This window comes from Pholis gunnellus, assembly GCF_910591455.1.
Source record: "Pholis gunnellus genome assembly, chromosome: 13".
Taxonomy (NCBI): domain Eukaryota; kingdom Metazoa; phylum Chordata; class Actinopteri; order Perciformes; family Pholidae; genus Pholis; species Pholis gunnellus.
The window spans coordinates 17,817,834-17,837,197 of NC_136540.1; the positions used below are offsets into that span (position 1 = coordinate 17,817,834).

Consider the following 19,364-nt stretch of genomic DNA (forward strand, 5'->3'; position numbering starts at 1 on the left):
GAAGCTCCATTAAAGATTCTCATAGATTCTGTTTCAGTTCGATAAAGACATCACCAACTGTTGCCAAACAGCAATTTGTCTCAAACAGTCTGCCAACCAGCCGGCAATGTGCCCACTTGCAGCCTTGGAAAAAGGCCGTGGTTCAGTGTCTCACAAGACGTACAAGCTTGCTCAGGATTAGAGGAATTATAACTGAGCAGTGGTTAAACCTTACCCGGTCTGCCCTACTATAGCTACATTTGAGTTGTGCATTTGTACTGTAACTTCATCCTCCACAGAGAGAATCAGAGCCTGCCCTTCTTGTATTACTGCTACAAATACTACTACTTCTTGACGCATTGATCCACTTGTCTCCCCCAGCCAACACTGGAGACACTTCACCGACCGGACTAAATTGAGGCCCATTCACAGCTGTGACTGTAACTTGTAAATGAAAGTCTTTCAGATTCCCAAATTAACAGCATTTCACATACCAGTGGATAATTACGGGATGGGTTTGCACCTGCTGTACTTTATTATCACATTACATTGTGAATTAGATAAGTGCACGTTCCAAAAACATCTGTAGACCTCTGAATGTGTCACATTAAACACTGCAGTGATGCCCGTAAGCAAGTAGAAAATACTCATGATCACATAAAGTAACCGGAAAATATGTATTCTGTCTTTGTAACCAATTCTCTGTTACTGAAATGATCTAACATTCCCTCAAGAATTGTATCTTGTCCTGACGTGTCTTGTACAGTGATTTCATTTCATTGTGAGAGGTTAGTCGCATACTTATTCATTTCAGAGCAGCAGTAATGGAAGGACAGTGATGAATTTCAATATGCCTCTCTAACCGCTTCTTATCTGTTCAGGAAGTTAGCTCACGATATGCGGCCAAAGTTCTCTTCACTCATCCGGTCCCAGGAGGAGTAGGTGACACCTTCTTTAAGCCTATTGAATTAGCAACAGGGGCCTTGTATTAAAGATGTTCAATTATGATCTGTGCTAAATACTAACTAGATATATGAAGGAAAAAGTAAATGAAAAGGTGATTGTCACCTGTGTAAAACCTGAACCTTTCCCGAACCGTAAAGATATATTTTTGGAAAATATGCTCATTTGCTTTCTTGCAGAGAGATAGGAGCTTGATGGTAGCATATAACATTATGCTAACGGCTGGTTAGACTGAAAACAGTTAGCTTGACTCTGTTCAAAGGTTATAAAATTAGCCCATCACCTCCAGAGTTCTTTAAATCTGTACAGTCTCAATGCCAAGCTAAGCTAAGCTAACTAGCTGCTGGCTAATAGCTCTATATAACCGTACAGATATGAGAGTGGTATTGATCCTCTTATTGTATCTAACTCGCGGCAAGAAAGCAAATAATCATATTGCACAAAATGTGAAACTATGCAGTTGAGTTGAGTAGCATCAACTATTTGTTTTCCACTGACATTAGGACTGTCACCATATCAAATTTTCATTACATACTTAATGTGACCAAAATAATTTACGATAACGATATTATTGCAACATCTATAGCAAATTAAATAAAAATCATAATAAAAATCATAATGCTATCAGTCCAATTCATCTTTAACTTTCATTTCTGCGTTTTACTCTTTTTGGAAAAATAACTACACTCAAAATACGAGTGTAGGGAGGTGGAGAGAGAGTCCATAACCATTACAGATATAACATGATTAAAGAGTTGCTGGATTATTTACACAATATTATCATATGTGTTAATCAACATATCAATATTTCCTTTTTAAATATCATTGTTATTGTCAATACCAATATATCACAACACCTCTAACTGACATTATCTCCTTTTTAAGCTTGTTAGCCTTTACATATCCAGCAGACAGAGAAACAAAAGCTTCATTTGGAGTTCTGTTTCTAGCCACCTGGTGGATGTAAGTCCAATATTCACTCTCCATTTAGCTCTGTTTTTAGCTTCCACTGACTCCTGAAGGAAATATCTGTCCCTTTAGCTAATAAATGCTAAACTATGTTTATCATATCTGTCATCTGGTGCTGGGCAGTAAGTTAATCAGAGCACATTCAATGAAAACAGCTCCCTACTACTGCTGGAAACAACACTGATGAGTACAGTAAAGCTAGAAAATTAAGTGTTGTGTTGAGGGAAAAAGTCGTCACTACAAGTGAGACCTTTCACAGTAAACATAGTCATTCGTCGTTTTTTTGATATCAACATATTCATTAGTGCAGCTTTAACTAAACTCTGTTCATAGATTTGGGAGATCACTGACACAAGAGAAAACGAGAGGATTTAGGATCAATAAAGTATCACATAACCTTTTTTGCCAGTTCTTTATTGGGCACTGTCTTTACCCGCTTCTTCCTTCTCAGTGGGCTAGAGCATATCCCAGCATGCCCTTTGCAGCAAGTACGAAACCATTCCAGGCTCAGCGTGTGCACGCATATTAAGTCCTCGGCTCATTTCCTGCTCAATACTGTCGAATGGTAGAGCTGGAAAATACGGATGACAGATAATAATCTAATGATTGTTGGCCTTGATGAAATAGTGAGAGGTTTTTTAAACAGGACAATAATGTAGAGCGTAGACCATTACATCAGACTTTACTCTCCTTCAAATTATTTTCTGTAATATGTTGTTGCTGTTGAGCATCAGGACAAACAATCATGTTGAAACCTAAACCTACAATCCCCCAACAGAACTCAGAAGATCAAAGACAAAGCTCATCAGCTCACATTTCTGTTGACTGTGGTAATAAATGATAGTCATCTAAATATGTATTTCAGTATTCCTATTTTATGTTACTTTATTCTTAAATTCCCCTGCATTCAGAGGGAGATGTTTAAATGTATGCGACATTTAGCTTCTTGTCATGTTAAGACTTAATAAGCCTATACAATGCATTAAGGATTAAATCAGTGGTCCCCAGCTGTTTTGGTTTGTGACCCTCTCAGATGTTTCATTTAATAATTGTTTATTTATCACAAAAAAAGAGAAAAAAGTGAATCAAATTAGAGAATTTCGTTTTTTCTTCTTTCCAACCCTCATTGATTATCGCACGAACCCTCAAATTTATCTTCTGCCCCTTCTGAGGGTCTGACCTCTAGTTCGGGAACCACAGGACTAAACTATGAAACTGTTTATAACCTTATTAAAGCTAGCTCCACCTCGACCAAGGTAGTAAAATTCTGCATGCTTATGACTTGGTGCATGAACAATCTGATGATGCAATAATATATCACTGACAGCGCCCATTGTTCTGCAGAATTAAGCTGCCAGTATACTCGTCGGAACTGCTTGTCAGATGGTTAAATAGCTTCGGGCGCCCCTACCACACCCCGCCTCTTTCCAAAATCCATTTAACACATTCACTTTTGATACTTATAGTACATTTTGCTGATAATACGTCTGTCCTTTGACCAATGTATGGCTGCAGGATCTTTACTTGTAATGGAATAGGTTTGCATGGTGTACTGGTACTTTTACTGAAGTTAAGGTGTTGTTTTGACTGTGGTGATTTATAAGGCTTTACTTTGATTTGTTGCACTGCGTTTTATTATATTGCCAGAAAATCCTGTTTTGTCTGCTCGGACAACAATCCAGCTGGTTTTGTAATAACTCACTTTAACAAAAGAGTTAATGTTCTGATTCATTCTAAATCTAAATAGGGTAACGTTGGTGAGTTGTTTAACTCGGTGTGTTTGGGTTGTTTGGTTATCGACCTAATCGTGAAAGACAGAGTATTCATTGATTGAAGATGTGAAATGAAGACAACAAGGAGTTTTACAGCATCATAAATGAGCAACATTTATTTCCACTTTTTGTACATTAAACGTGCATATCAATAAAAGTAAAATTGATCATATAAATACCTTTGCTGTAATACTGTTACAATAAATATGGCTCTACAGATTCTAGGTTGAATAAAAACAAACTTTAATATCAACTGCTGTGCAACACAAGGAGACACTTTTAAGGAAATACTCTCCATGTCTTTGCTTTTAGCACATTGTTTCATCCCAGATGATGGACCTGTTCTGTGATTGTGCAATTATTAAGGTCTAGTTACTCTTCCTAGACTCATTTGACCCTTTGCTCTCTGCTGTGCTTTTTCTAAACTGAATTTGAAAAATGTTCACAGTGTCAGCGTGACAGATACGAAAACTGATGTCCATCTCATATCCGTACTCAGGCTGCGCTTGTGCAAACAATGACAAAATAGTGCCATGCCTTTCGCCAATTTGTGCTGGAGAGCAGAGGTGCACGCACACACACACCATACACACACGCAAACAATTCTATATGTGCTCAAAGAATTTATACTTCATAGACAATTTTAAGACTTATGTTGTAAAAAAAAGGCATTTTTAAACCCTGGCTATGTCAAACATGATACTGAAAAAGCTTTGTGGGAAAGGGGACCAGGCAGTGAAGAGATTATGATACAGCTGTGATTCACATGTACAGGAACACATCAACACATCAACAGCCATATCAGAATATTACATACAGTACTTTAAAATAGATTACCAAGAAACTCTTAATAAGATCACGTGCAAAAGTAAACAAACCTACTCTTTCACAAAACTCCCACGCACAATGTTCATCGTTTACATGATATACAATGAATAATTAATGTTTAGATAGAGTAATAAATATCAACACACAAATATGTCACTTCAGCCTCAGTAATGGCTTTCATTTTATGTCAATTTAACGTCATCCCATGCACTTTTAACTTTCCATTTAATAACACCCTTAGAAATATACTACTCTAATCTTGTGCTTTCTTAACACTTAAAAACCCAAGTGATAGAAGGTTTGATGCGATTTATGCCGATAGCAGTGGTTAGATAAATGTTCAGTGGAACATAGCAGTTCAAAAAAAAGGAAAAAAAGTCAAGAAAAGGTTTATTTTCAGTGGCTAAAGCTATACTTCACAGCATAGTGGGTGGTAGCAAAGTTCCAAAGTCCAAAGATTCAAAGTCAATCAAATATTGCGCGGTATCAATAATAACTAATGATACAAATAGTTATAAACCTTTGTGAAAATAGACAAAAACAGAGAAAAAACACGTTCAATAGACTGTAAAAACAAGGAGAGGAGCCGTGTCTGTGTGTCTCCCTCTGTCTCAGAAGCTAGGCATATGGCAGTAAGCCTCCAGGGAGGACAACAGGATGTAGATGAACCAGAGGGAGAGGAACATGAAGAAGGTGAGGATCTTGGGTGTCCGTGGGCCCCCAAGCTCTCCGCCTGCCACGCTGGGACGCCGGCGGTAGAGCAGCACCATCACACACACCAGCGCCATGATGGTGAAGACGGTGACGGAAAAGGCCAGGGAGCCTGGGTCCACCTTGAACACCTCTCCTTTGCTCTTCCAGTAAACGGCAGCGATGGTCCACGCCACCCCGATGCCCAGGAACACATTCACTGCATTGCTGCCCGTCACGTTGCCGATGGAGGCGTCGGCGTATTGGTCCTGTATGGCAGCCGCTTTACTTGCAAATGTGTCTGTGAATGAAAGAGAGATATGAATGAAGCATAAAGAAAGAAATAGAGATTAGTGGTGTGCACAGACTCTGACAGGGACCCTCCCTTAAACCCTCAACTACCAGGACAAATATTACAGGTATTATGAAATTCAATAACTCATGGGGCACAAAGTGATTCAGTTCATTTAAAATAAGCCAAGAGATATGGAGCATAAAACTTTATCTTTGTGGTAGAAAGTTGGTATGCGATAGTGTGGTAGAGAGAGAGAGAGATTCACAGGATAACTAAGCTGAAAACATGAAGGAGTGTGTGGGGCTAACTGACCTGTCAATGCCTAATTTTCATATTCTTGTTTGTGCCTCGCTGTGGCAGTGTTGAGGACAATGGGGATACAATTAGGCAGCACAGACGGATTAAGAAGTGAAACCGGCTTTGTCTTTGTTTACAACTTGTTAATGTTCAAGACAGGGGCTCAGGAGAGAATTACTCTGACAGCACAGGCGGAGGCAGGGGTTACACAAGTTTTCCCAGGCAGCTGCTTCTACTGCACGCACAAACCCCAAGAGGAAACCCAGGACAAGTCTACCGTTAGAGCTGTTAGAAACCACACACGCCCACCTGGAACAGAGGTGCCTAGGGCCACGAACACCACAGCGGTGACTGAATCTTTGAGACCGACGGTGCAGCCGAAATGAGAGGCCAAGTCCCCGGTCACAGCCGTCAGAGCGCCGATGAGGGAAATGGACACGATGAAACAGGCCCAGCCGTTCCAGTACTCAGTGGGTGGGACAAAAGCGAAGAGGACTTTCCAGAAAACTGTCAGGAAGTGCATAATGTAATCAAAGCAGGAGGGCAAACGCTCCTCCCCGCTCTCTTCCTCGTCATCGTCACCTGGCAGAGAAAGAATAGATGCGTGAAGGCCTGCAAAATACATACCAAGACCTGCTGCCTTCTCTTTTGACAGACTCTCTGAAGACCGTATCCTGCAGTGTAGTAAACTGAATCAGGTACCCACCCCCACCACATTTAAGCCATTTGACGAATGTGTGGGAGCTAACCCTTTGAATCATTACATAAAATCTGTAAATATAGCTACGACTTTATATGCCTATGTTGTAAAAATATGGGTGACTTCAACCACAGAGAGACAGAATGAAACCGAGACAAAGGAGCGTATTAACAGAATGACACTGATCTGGTGTCTACAGCTTTTAGCCTAAATGCTGTGTGCGCTAGTGCAGACCTAAAAGGATCACAAAGCCAAGTGAATGGCTTTTGAAAGAGCAAAATAAAAAGGGTTCAACACAACACATTCATATACATAAATACTTCAGACCCATTAATTGTCCAGGGAGAGCTGGCAAGTTTAGTTTTTATGTTGAGCCACACAAGGAATTCTCCACATCATGCATTTTTAATAAAATGTCTGGGTTAAAAGGGAGAAGCAAATAAGTACGTAATTGCTAAAATATATTAAAACAGGCTTTGTTTTTGTAATCTCTTTCATTCATTATCCAGTAAATTAGGCCTTTCTTTAAAATCGGCCAAACTGGAGCCTTTGGGATTTTCTGAAACAAGTATCTAAAAGAGACATCACAACAGTGAGGCCGGTAAGAAGCAGCTGGTGGGCCGGATCCAGCCTGCAGAGTCAATCTTCCACGGGTCCGGTCTCACAGGGATGAACAGATGAGACATTTCACAAAGCTGCGACTCACCTGCACTGACAGTGACAGCGCTAACAAACTGCTCCCTCCAGCTGCTGCTTCCCACCACCAGAGCCAGGTTCGTCTTCTTAATCAGCTTGTCGACTGTGCTCTGTCGACGGCCACGAGGACAAAGAAAGCAAAAGGACAGGTTGTTAGTAGCCATCTCTTTACAGTCAAGCAGTGCAGTATCAATATAATCTTAATCTTAACTGTCATATGAGACAAGGGACGCTGATGCGGTAAATTAAGGTGCAATTAACCAAGTCACTCTTCCCACTGCGGTGCACAGTGAGTCACCAAAAGAGATGCAGGGGAGCAAGAAACTCCACTATCCCCCAGAAAAAAGGTACATCGCCAGCATAAAGCTGTGCAGAAAGTAGAGCCGTTAGTATCAGCACATGAAACTCAAGCTTCTAAGTATAAGTGCAATATCATGTTACAGCTTGAATCTGGTCTTAAAGGGGAACACCACCAATTGTATACATGAAGATCAGTTTACCTTTTTCAAGATGACTGCTCAAAAACTGTTGGAAAATGGCTCTGAGAGGAGCTTTTTAAAGTCTGAGAAGATGACCCTAAAGATGTCATGGTGGTGTCATCAGGGGACAGCCGTGGTGGAAGGCCTTATATGTTTTTGGGTTGTCCTGTGCATCTGTCCATTTGTCCGGACATATGTACAATTATCGTGAACTCAATATCTCAGGAACGCCGAGAGGAAATTTCTTCAAAAAGGATGACCCGATTAGAATTTGGTGAGCGAATGTCATTCAAAGGCCATAACTCAAGAAATCATATGCTAATTATGACAATTTTGCCCAAATGTCTAATAGGATAAAATGATGAAATGATGACATTTTGGACAGACAAGGATGTAAACTGCAACTTGACATACAACCATGAGGCGGTAATTCTTGTTTGAGTTTTTAAGTCAGGATATCTTGGGCTCTGCTGCATCAAGTTTGAGCATTTATCTTTTAATCCCAAAACCTCTAACGTTATGGCAGTGCAATACACAATTGATGGAGAAGCTCTTTGAATGCTGCATTACGTTTAAAATTATACTTTTTTCTCAACTTGTTTGACTATTCAAGCTGGATGAAATGATGAGTGACATTAGTCATTAGTTACATGTACTTCACCAATTATTTATTACCCCTGCCAAGTTAGATGAAATACGAATACCTAACAGTCATACCCCAAAATATTGTGACATAACAGATATTGCTGTAAGAGTCAGAAATATTAATGTTTTATTTTGGCACCACGCCCCAGCTCTAACTGTGTTGCAGTATGAAACACATGAACAAACTACTGAACAAGGTCAGGATGGACAGAAAAGAGAGAATTAAGAGAGAATTATGAGCTCTGTGTCTTCAACATTTTTAAATTGAAGGCTGTGACTGCCTCTCTGATGTCCAAAGAACTGCTTTGATGGATATTCAGTCGGAGGAGAACAAACCAAATATTGGCATTCATCAGTCCACAGCAGCTTGTTAGAAGTATTGAATTACGCAAACATCAGTGTGATAGGTGAGTAGGGCTCTGACGTAAATAAAAAGCTGTTTATTTGAAGTTACCTTGAATTCATAGGACTCCTCAATTACCACTTCCAGCTTAGTGTGCTCGCCCAGACAGGGGCAGCCCATCTTTGACACGTCCTCCGGTCCCACTGCTGTCTTGTTATCATTGGTGTCTCCTGCGCCAGAGAGACAGGTGTGTAAACTATCAGCCAGTACTTCCCACATCGGGGATTTGCTACAATATGAGATACCGTAAAGCAAACCCGGTGTGGTTGGATGAGAATTAAGCATACTAAGGATCACATGTGACATTAGGATGAGTGTTGTGCTGTGAATGGAACAAGTGCTGCCTGATTCATTTCAGGTAGTTTAACAAAAAACATCTTACTATATTCCATTTTAGTTTTTGATCATTCCTAAAATGCTCTTTGTTTGTATGCATCCAAGAAGTGATTATTTCGTTGATGTGGCATTGTTGACTTCATGTTTTGAGGATCTTGTGGTGGTCATGTGCATGCTGGTACTACAATCAATATCACAAAGTTGATGGGAAAAACGTTTGATGGGGGATATTAGCAACATTCAAATGACAACATACCATATCTGAAATAAATTGTGTTTCTATTTTCTTTTGCAATGTTGTCAGCCATTACAACACATTTACAAAATAGGATTAATGTGCAACTGTGTAAGGCATTTCAAAAAATGAACACATTATGAATAACTCCTTTGTGCCTTATAGCTCTAACTTTCATCAAACTACTTGAACCCAAGCTGTTTTAAAGAGCAACAACTAAACCTTGAGTCCTCCAGCATAAAGCATGGCCATGAAATGCACCAAAGGGACTAAAGAGATCACACCGTAGAGTTTTCCCAGAGTCAAGAGGAATTTGCATCAATGAATATAAACTGCTCTAGCCCAAGAATTTAAATTGAATATAAACGACAGGGGACGTGAAATAATATTTAGTCCAGCCATAAAAATGATGAGGAAAATCCCTGCTCTGCAGCTCACCGTGTCTCTGTCCCACATCCAGCAGGATGGGCTCCTCCAACACAATTGTGAAAGTCTTGTTCTTCTCGTACTCCTCGTCGTCGATGACCTTCACGTTCAGCATCTTCCTGAAAGCAGACGGGTCAAGGAACAAGGAAAGGATGGAGCCAAACAGAGATGCGTGATTTAATTAATTAGCGTTATTTAGGAAACATCAGCAGCATTTAATATGCGTTAACCCGCAGTTTGCAGTTGTTACTGAAATAAAAAATATAAAAAATATTCCAGTCATCTACTAAGAGTAGTTTCTAATGCTAAGCCCATGCTTTTGTACGTATACAAACTGTGTAAACTGCCTACACAATGAATTGTGAAACATAGATAAGAAGATGGAAGCTGGAGATTTGTTACAAATTAACAAATATCCTGTAGTCCAGAACACTATGTAAAACATGAATATATATACAGTATATATGTATATATATATATATTTCCCAGCACCCCACAAGAGGGCGGACTCCTTCTACACCATTAATTCCATTAGAGCGAAAGAGAAACATAGCGAGATAGCTCACACCCCTCCCACACACTTCAAGCTATAAGTCATCGGAAATTGGATTATTATCTCGTTCTCAGTGGAAATCAAGCACCACCGATGTAGGAATCCATGCAGGTTCAGGCAAACTCTAAAGACATATTTAGAAATACAGCTGTTTTACTGTTAAATCTGAGTGCTACGAAAACACGTAAGGATGTGGTGTCAAACTGTGGCCGACATATTCGCCTCAGCCCGCTTCATTCTCCTACACTGTCACAGTGAGTCTTTCTCTCCCTCTCCCTCCATCTCCCTAATGATATGTGGGTGGCTGTCTATTTCTGTCTACTCATGTACACTCAGAATTCGACAACACGCTGGTAGAGCCTTTTGCTTGCGGAAGAGAAGAAGTTTATTTTAAACACGAGTGATACGTCATCTGCAGTCTAATGTCAAGGAAAGTCATGCCAGTGGGAGCAAAGGGAATCGCAGTATAGCCTAAAGTCCTTACAATGGAAAATGAAAATAGTTGATCTTTTGAACAAGATGTTATTTCAAGTGCGATATGTACAGGGACACAGTAAGTTTATCTTAGAAAAGCCTTCAAATAAAATGTGGATCAGTTGTTATGGACTGTATTCACGCAGCAGTCGTTTTTATATAATACCACTTTAGGCAGATGCTGTTTGTCCTTAAGTGTATGAAGATGTGAAGGATATAACAGGCAGGGATCAAACAATCATTAACACTTTGCAGACCTCTCTCAAAAATACAAGCTAGAAATGAAAGGCTGTCACAAAGCAGCAGGGAAGTTGGTTCACATACTGCATTAGGCTGATTAGGTGGCAATTTATACCTCAACCTATGCCAGAGTCTAATAGCAGGGTTTATAATAACACAAAAAGTGAACAAAATTACTGCATTCGGTTTGGATTTTTGGTTCTGTATCAATTCTGAATGTGCCAGAACTCTAAACCCGCTACCTAATATAGCTCGTGGAAAACCGGCAATCAAGAAACCAAACTAACTGAAAAAGTATTACATGTTAAAGTAATACAACCCAGTGGAGCTTTGTTAAAGTATGTGGCTCCCATGTCTCTGAAGTAGGTTCAAATTAAAAATAAGTATATGTTCACAGTGTAGAAAAAAGTTTGTCTTGCGGTCTGGCCTTGCAAGGTTTCCAGAAACTGACCGATGTAGCGAGCTAGTAGCAAGTAGGCTAATAAACTAGCTAAAGGAACAGGTCAACATTTTGGGAAATTTGCTTTCTCACTGACAGATGAGAAGTTCCGTACCAATCTTGTGTCTTTACTCTAATATATAAAGCTGCAGTTGCAGTTTGTTAGCTTAGCACAAAGACTGTAAACTCTATGAAATTGTTCCGTCTCGTGGTATCTCAGCAAGTTAGCGTATTTCCCAAAAATATCTTTCTATCCTTTGAAATCGGTGGTGGATGCTTGAGATGCTTCTTGTCCGACAGTCTTCCTTGGAGTTTGAAGTGGTCAGTGTAAGAATCAGGTTAAAATGGTAAAGCTCATCCCAGTTCTGCTTCCTAAACCCTGAATCTCTGCATGTCGATGTGCGCTCTCGTTACAACAGGCACAGTTGGAATCTATCTAGACTCTATTTAGAATCTGTTACCTACTGCAAATCACACTTCACAGTTTATCATCTCAGTACTTGGGATAGTTTCTAAAAAGCCATATTGGGAAACATACCCTGCTATTGTATCTGTCACACACAACTGTGAAGGATGTCAGGACCGTGTTGTTTGAGCTCTGGAGTCTGTTTCACCTTAAACAAAACAATCTGTACTGCATGTGTGGAAAGTCGGACTGGCTGTTTTTATGAATACCATACGAATGTAGAAGGCTCAGTGTTTATTTCTTTGATTTTATTTCTTTGTTTTGTTTGTGCATTAGGTCGCTGGACTATCCTGAGCGGAGGGGAAACCAGCAGGGGTCCTATGAGGATATGGCTTTGCAGTTGAGACTTTCACCTCTGAAAATCGGCAGCGGTGTGAACCGCTCCTCCACATAGTGCGTTGGTTTGGTTAGGATGCTCCAGTTTCCTCCCACAGCCAAAAGACATATACAGAAAGTCATGAGGACTGGAGTCTCCAAACTGCCCACAGGTATATGAGTGTGAGTGATTGTATGCCTCCATGTTCACCCTTGGAGTGTATCTCTGCTTTCTGCACTCTGCATGTTGGGATAGGCCTCCTGAGAGACCTGACAAAAAGGACGCCAGTAGGGAGAATGAGCGAATGCAGAAATGCATGATAGTATTTCAAACGCCTACGACTGAACAGGTGCACTGTCATTTAGTTGAAGAATCATGATTCAAACCAATATGTCAGCATGTGTCTGCCTTGCTGAAGTGTCCTTGAGCAAGTTACTGGACCTCTCCCAGCTCCAGAGAGACTGCATTATAGCTGAATATGAACACAAAGCAGCAGCACCGGGAAGAAATGTGTTTCTCATATCTGCAGCATTATATTGTCTCCACTTTAAGATGTTGTTGGGTTATTATGCACAGGATATTTATACTGAAACAAAAGATTATTGACATTGATAATGATATACGACTCTTATCATAACTTGAACTTGTGCAGCAACATAATTGAGAAGGGCTGCTAAATGATATCTGAACTACTGAGCGAGGACAATTTCAACATATAACACAACAAGACTAAAGCTGCCAGCTATGTCATTCAGAACTGCTGAAATGTGCGCCCCCATATTTCAAATTGCTTAATGCGCCTCCTCCTGCTCTATGACGGCCCGCTTTTAACTCCGTCTAGAGTGTAGCTTTTTCGAGAACTATAAACACTATTGGGCTTGTTCAGACTGCCACCTCAAATCGTTGTTTTTTTTGTTGGTATATCCAGATTGTATCCAGTTTATAGACATTATAAAATATGGATGTAGTCTCTGTGACGTCACCAGCTTTCTGAAAAGCGTGTGTTGCCATCTTGGGCAGTGACGACACAGCCTCACTCTAAAAATAGGCAAAGAGGTGGATCGTCTGGGAGCTGAAGCGTACTGGTATGGCACCCACCTGTCGCCCAAAGTGGCGACACCCTCAATTAAGCCTAATCTCAAAGGAGCCATACACGACATTCGGTGTATTATTATAGCAGCAAACAACTATTTGCAAAGATATAGTGGAGTCATTTCCACTCCAGCAAAGAGTGAAGTCGCTTCACTCTCCCTATGTGTGTGTGATTATCCGAGCTTCTCCTTGCTTTGTTGACGGCAGGACGTGCTTTTAGTGCATGTGAGCGTGACCCGCTTGTCTTGGCTCACCGCCGCAACTCTGCACTCCTTTGATATGGCAGTTACAGACGATAACATGACCCTGTACCCTGCCTCCGCTGCTCCACTTTTGTGTGTTTGTCAGGAAGTGCAGAACGATATTGATGCTGACTACGTTAAGCGTGAGAAATAAAGAATATCAGAGTCCTGATTTTCCTTTTCAGAAGTGATCTCCTCACATCTCTTTCATCTAAGCTTATATAACTGCCCCCGTTATCCACCTCAGCCTCAACTAGTGTGTAGTGCCACACATTTTGAGGCGCTAACAAAAACAGATACAAGAGGAAGCTACACATCAAGCATCAAAGGGTCTTAGCAGATCTTCCTCTAATCCATAAACACAGAATGTAAAACGGTTCAGCCTGTTTATTTTCGCTGAGAGGTTTGTGTCTGTATCATAATCTATTTACTGCAGTGCAGAATTTAGATGGTAAATTATTATTTAACTGCACGCCCGGATTTTAAACCGTTCCTCCTGGCTCCACTCCAGAAGCTTAAAAACTAGCCTTCCTCCTCTTTCGCTCCTCTGCATGCTCAAACATCGACCGGGACTGGCATATGTATACAGAAAGACACACAAAGCAAGATGCACTGTAACACACACACACACACACACACACACACACACACACAGAGCTGCCTGGAGGCCTGCTGCCGAGTGTCAGCTCTTTGTCCTGAACGTCCAGGGAAACACTTGGGTGAGAAAAGCCAGCTTTGTTTGAAGGATGAACTTTGGCAGCCTGCTGAGCAGTGAGATATAGGAAGATATCAATTTAACACGGAGCATTTGCAAGCTTTTCTGCACAAATACACGGACGGATACTAAAAGACAAAATCCTTTTAAAGTGATGCAGTTTCACCTGCATCTTTTAACAGGACTGACGGAACGCTCCGAATTAAACAACCTCATGAAATATTCAGTGCGACTTGGAGATCTGAGAAGCATAAAGCAGGAACAAAATGTGGTAATGTACAAGACTTAGGTCCTTAAAAATCTGTTCAACAGGGGAACTTTGGCTCAATTGTTAAATACACTGATGAATATCTTTATGTGGCAAATAGAGATGTATGTTGCCTTTCTTTCTTCTAACCTTCTTAGGTCTTTAGATTCAGAATACAGCTGGCTAAAAAGATAAGTAAGCTGCTGTGATTTGACCCAATTGGACCGGGCAATTCTGACTCAAGCTCTGAGCCAGACCTTTTTACCTATGATCAGAGGGCCCCTGCATTCGCCTTTAAGTCCTTATTTGTCATTCAAAGGCGCACGGGAGCAGTGGAGAAAAGCTTTGGCATTTCCCCATTGCTTTTGGGTTTTCTGTCCTGCTCTGCTGGATCCTGCTCTCCACAGTCCTTCCTCTCCTGCTGCACGGCGGCTGTCGAGAGAAGCATGACTCCAGATGATATGAAGTGCGCAGATGCTTGTGTCACTGTCAGCTTGCTACAGTTAGATGAACAGATGAACAGGCTCTGTAGGTGAGGATTTTTATCTAATGCTCAGTCGCCATTTGAATGCAGATACAGGCTGCCAGCTTCTAATTTTCATGCTATGCACTACTGTCTCATTAACCACAGCTTCTGTTGCCGCCTGCACTGTGTGGAGAACTTGTGGGACTCCTTTAACCCCTCTTCACTCTCTTTAATTGCTTTTGATGCTCAAGAAGCTCTTTTTAGTTCCCCTTTGGAGCGACATTTGGTTTGATGTGGGTTTAAAGTGGATTCAGCGCGCAGGCTCTAACACTCTTAAAAAGACACAGAAAAATGCACAAAACATGCAGGTACATGTGCACAAGCAAACTGACAAACACACAGACAGATATATAATAAAATCTCACCTTTTTTGCGAGGCAAAAAATACAAATAGAGAGAGATCTGCATTCTCTTTGACACAGCGTATTCACCTGCCTTTCCTCCCACTCAGCCGACCTACACAATACACCTACACACGAGCCCTGAAATTCTCCTCACACAGACGGAATCATCTGACACATTTTGTTCCTTTGTTTTGTCCTTTTTGGTGTGCTGTAAATCATTTTGATGTGATGAGCTTGATACAGTTCAGTTCTTTTTGAACTAAAAACAAAAACAAAAAACACTGCTGTGGATAATTGCCAGCTCCTTTGCTCATCACATCATAAAACAAACACAAGTGTACTCGTCATGCTGCCAAACCCTCCACACGACGTTGAAGAGAAAAAGCTGGAAAAACATCACACTTTCACCTCTCTCTGTACTCTTCCTGCCTGCTCTTTTTATACGCTTCTCTGCTGGTGCATCCACGAATCCTTTTGTTGAACATATCACACAGGTCTCCTTGCATACACCTGTTTCAGTAGCTGCTAAACCCTCATCCCCTCCTCTCTGTTGTGCATTCACCTGCCTGATTTTCTTTCCTCTGCTCTCTCGCTAACATGTACTTCCTTTGTTTTCTGCACAGAAATCCTGTGTTAATTCATTCATTGAAGGCTGCTTCTATGCTTCTTCTTCTTCTTCTTCTTCTTCTTCTTCTTCTTCATTTCCCCTTTTACATCATCTCCATTGTTTCATTATCTGTCTCACAATTATATCCTCTTATCCTCCCACGTCCTTGCTCTGAAAGATCTAAACTTCTGAGTGCCAACATATCTATGACTCATAAAAATAGTCCTTTTATCCTTTACCAGAATAGATCATTTACAGTAATCTAGCAGGACTGTTTAACATGTCAACGTGGGGGCTGTGATGTTTGATAAAGTGATGAGAAGCAGCAACAAGTCATCACATCAAAGAAGAAAAGGAACAATTGTCACTCACATGGTCTCATCGTTCTGAAACTCCAGCTTGCCGGACACCTCATCGTAGTCCTCCCCGGCCTTGGCGGTGCCCTCGGCGGTGTGGTAGGGCACCGCCACCTTCCCCCTCGCCCCGGACGTCCGGTGAACCTTCACCTGCATGTTGCCGATGCTCTCGCTGACCCTCATGGAGTTGCTCTCGAACGTAAAAATACCAGCGTGGTCGTCATCATAGATGGTAACCGTGGCGGTGGGAGCGCTGCCCAGGGCTGCCTTTGGAGGAACATGGGAGATGCCCACCGTGCTGTTGCTGGAGGTGATGGAGCTTGGCTCCAGGACGGAGACCTCAGCCCGGTGCGCGATACGTGGATTACTCAGACGCACGTAGAAGTGCTCGTCCTCTTCAAAAATATCATCATCAATAACGCCAACAGTGAACTCTTTTGTTGTCTCGCCAGGCTTGAAGACCAAAGTGCCCTCAGCAAACTCGTAGTCTGAGCCGGCATTGGCAGTCGCATCCTCAGTACGGTAGTCCACCTGAGTGGCACAAGCAAAGAAGAAAGTTTAGCATCTGGAGTCTTAATAAAATGCTGAATTATTAATATATCTTATGCCTCAAGCAATTGAATTTGATTTTAAATTGAGCTTTTACAATCATTACTTCTTATTACCTTCACAGTGCAGCCACTCTCTCCTCCATGTCGGGTCACTGACAGCTTCAGTGAGCCACAGTTCTCAAAGCACTGGTAGTGAGAGGTTTCAAACTGCAGGTAGATGGTGTTGGGATCTTCCTCTTGCCCAGTGGCCTCATGACAGCTCACCACCTTCCTGGCCTGGTCGGCGGCGTGCTTTTTCAGGATGTTCCCGGCTCCGATCATCATGCGCGTGGCTTGAATGCGATAGAAGGCCCGGCTCTTCTGTTGATGGACCAGCACTTGGTAGTTGGCCATCTCAATCAGCTGCTCCATGTCCTTCTCCGGGTGCCTTTGTTTTAAGTCTTTTAGAGTGCGAGCCATATCCCGTCGGGCCTCATCCTCTTGAACTTGCTCCGCACTCATCCCTCCACCTTCCTCCACCCCTTCCAGCATTCCATCCAGAGCCTCTTTGGGGTGAGTGTGGGAGTTCACACCCGGGCCGTCCATCTCCAAGTCCATTTTCGTGAACATGGCATCTCCCTCGGACTCAATGATAATGCCACGGGTCTTGTCGGCACGATACCGCTTGTGGACGTACTTGTAGAAAAGCAGGCGCCGGTCTGCTATCCAGGCTTGCAGCACACAGAGAGGGAAGAAGAGGAAGGTGAGGACGGCCTCCCAGACCTCCACCTCTCCGGGGGAGACCACAGAGAGAATGAGATACAGCCAGATGTAGGCGAACACGCTCCAGGCAGCAGTGACAAAAAACACCCGCAGGTGCTTTACCTTGCGAGTTTCATTTTCTGGCACCACATAGACACAGATAGCGATGATAATGAACATGTTGAATGCGGCGCTGCCCACAATCGTGCTGGGACCCAGAGACCCAGCCTCAAAATTATGACCGACCACTTCAATGACGGAAAGCAGGATCTCTGGTGCAGATGAGCCCAGCGCCATCAGAGTCAGGTTGGATACGGTCTCATTCCAGATGCGGACAGTGGTTGTCGTTGTCTCACCGTTGGGCTTCTTAATCGTGATCTCCTTTTCCTGAGAGGTGATTACTTCGATAGAAGACATGAAGCGGTCTGCGATAATGGACATGCCCAGGAACATGTATATTAGGGCTGCAAAGTAAACAATGGCGCGTGCCACCTTGTCACCCACCGCAGGGTTTTGGGGGTTCCACATGGGCAGCACCACGCCCTCGGAGCAGTTATCACTATTGGAGCAGTTGCCCGGTGTGCTGTCAGTGTCTTCATGGCTGGCGCTGCCCTGGGAGAAATGAGTGACTCCTGGGAGCAGAACCAGCAGAAAGGAGATAAACATACACGGCGTGAAAGTGGGAGTGAAATTCAGGATACTCTTGTGGAGAGACATCGCAGCGTGATGATGCTTGCAGTCTTCTGATGCCGGAGTTCAATCCACGTCACATGTGAAGGTCTATCCAAATGTCTGAAAGACAGAAGAGTAAGATATTTGCGTGTAGGATGAGATTGTCACATTCCCTGCGTCAGATGTTCACCACTCAGGGTTCTATTCCTCCTATAACCTGGACAAGCATCACAGAAGTACTCACAGTCATACCCTTTTGTATGCAAATGACGTGGGATCCAACAGATTCGTTGGTTCGAGTTTGGAAAGCCAGAAATATTGGCACCTACTAATCATTGAGTCATTGGTATTGAACTACCCTGTCCAACACCCACATACATAATGTGGTCATTCGGTGCTAAGCAGCGGTAGAAATGTTACCCTCTGCACCTGTAGTATTGAGGGAAAAAGTGACTCAGTCCACCATGTATTGTCAAGTTAGAGGGGATTCTAAAAATAATCTTCACTGACAGCATAACAAGGAAAGAGCAGTTGTTCTTAGGCAGCATCCCATACCTACCGATAAAGATATTATACGATTATTCAAAGGAGAAACAATCCTGATCTCTGATGGAAGCCTCTCAACTCTACTCTGCAATATATTGTTTAATGCTACAATTTTAGCAAACACCATTTTTTTTGTATTTTGCATAAGCCATTTAAACTATGTCAGGGGACAACTTAAAATAATTTCACAGTGGTTCTCTTGGCAGCAGAGTGGCCATAAACAGCTGGAGTGAACAATTCAGGGAGTACAGCCTCAACGCTCAATGCAGGATTAACATATGCATCGATGTGAACAGAGGAAAGGAGAGGGGGAAACAGCCCAGGAATGTAATCTGGTGCTTCCTAATTAAAATTTCAAGACTATCTCCATCTCAAAAATAGGTTGCCTACCTACAGCAGAAGAGATTCGACAATGCTTTATGTACAGCACATGCTCTCATTGACATGCAGCAGAGAGTAGCTGCAATCTCCACTCTGACCTGCATAACTGGAGTGCACGTTTTCCATCAAGGCAACATTTCAGG

The 19,364-nt window shown here is 42.1% G+C and overlaps 1 protein-coding gene across 1 annotated transcript; it reads right to left on the reverse strand.

Moving 5' to 3' along the window:
• Positions 1-5,122: 5,122 nt before the first annotated feature.
• slc8a4a (solute carrier family 8 member 4a) lies at positions 5,123-18,339 on the reverse strand (the record flags this gene model as incomplete). The annotated part of the gene is made up of 7 exons (XM_079171240.1): positions 5,123-5,502; positions 6,103-6,375; positions 7,200-7,299; positions 8,768-8,886; positions 9,726-9,832; positions 16,347-16,861; positions 16,996-18,339. The coding sequence occupies 7 exons, from the start codon at positions 18,337-18,339 to the stop codon at positions 5,123-5,125; spliced, it is 2,838 nt and encodes a 945-aa protein (XP_079027366.1).
• Positions 18,340-19,364: the final 1,025 nt, after the last annotated feature.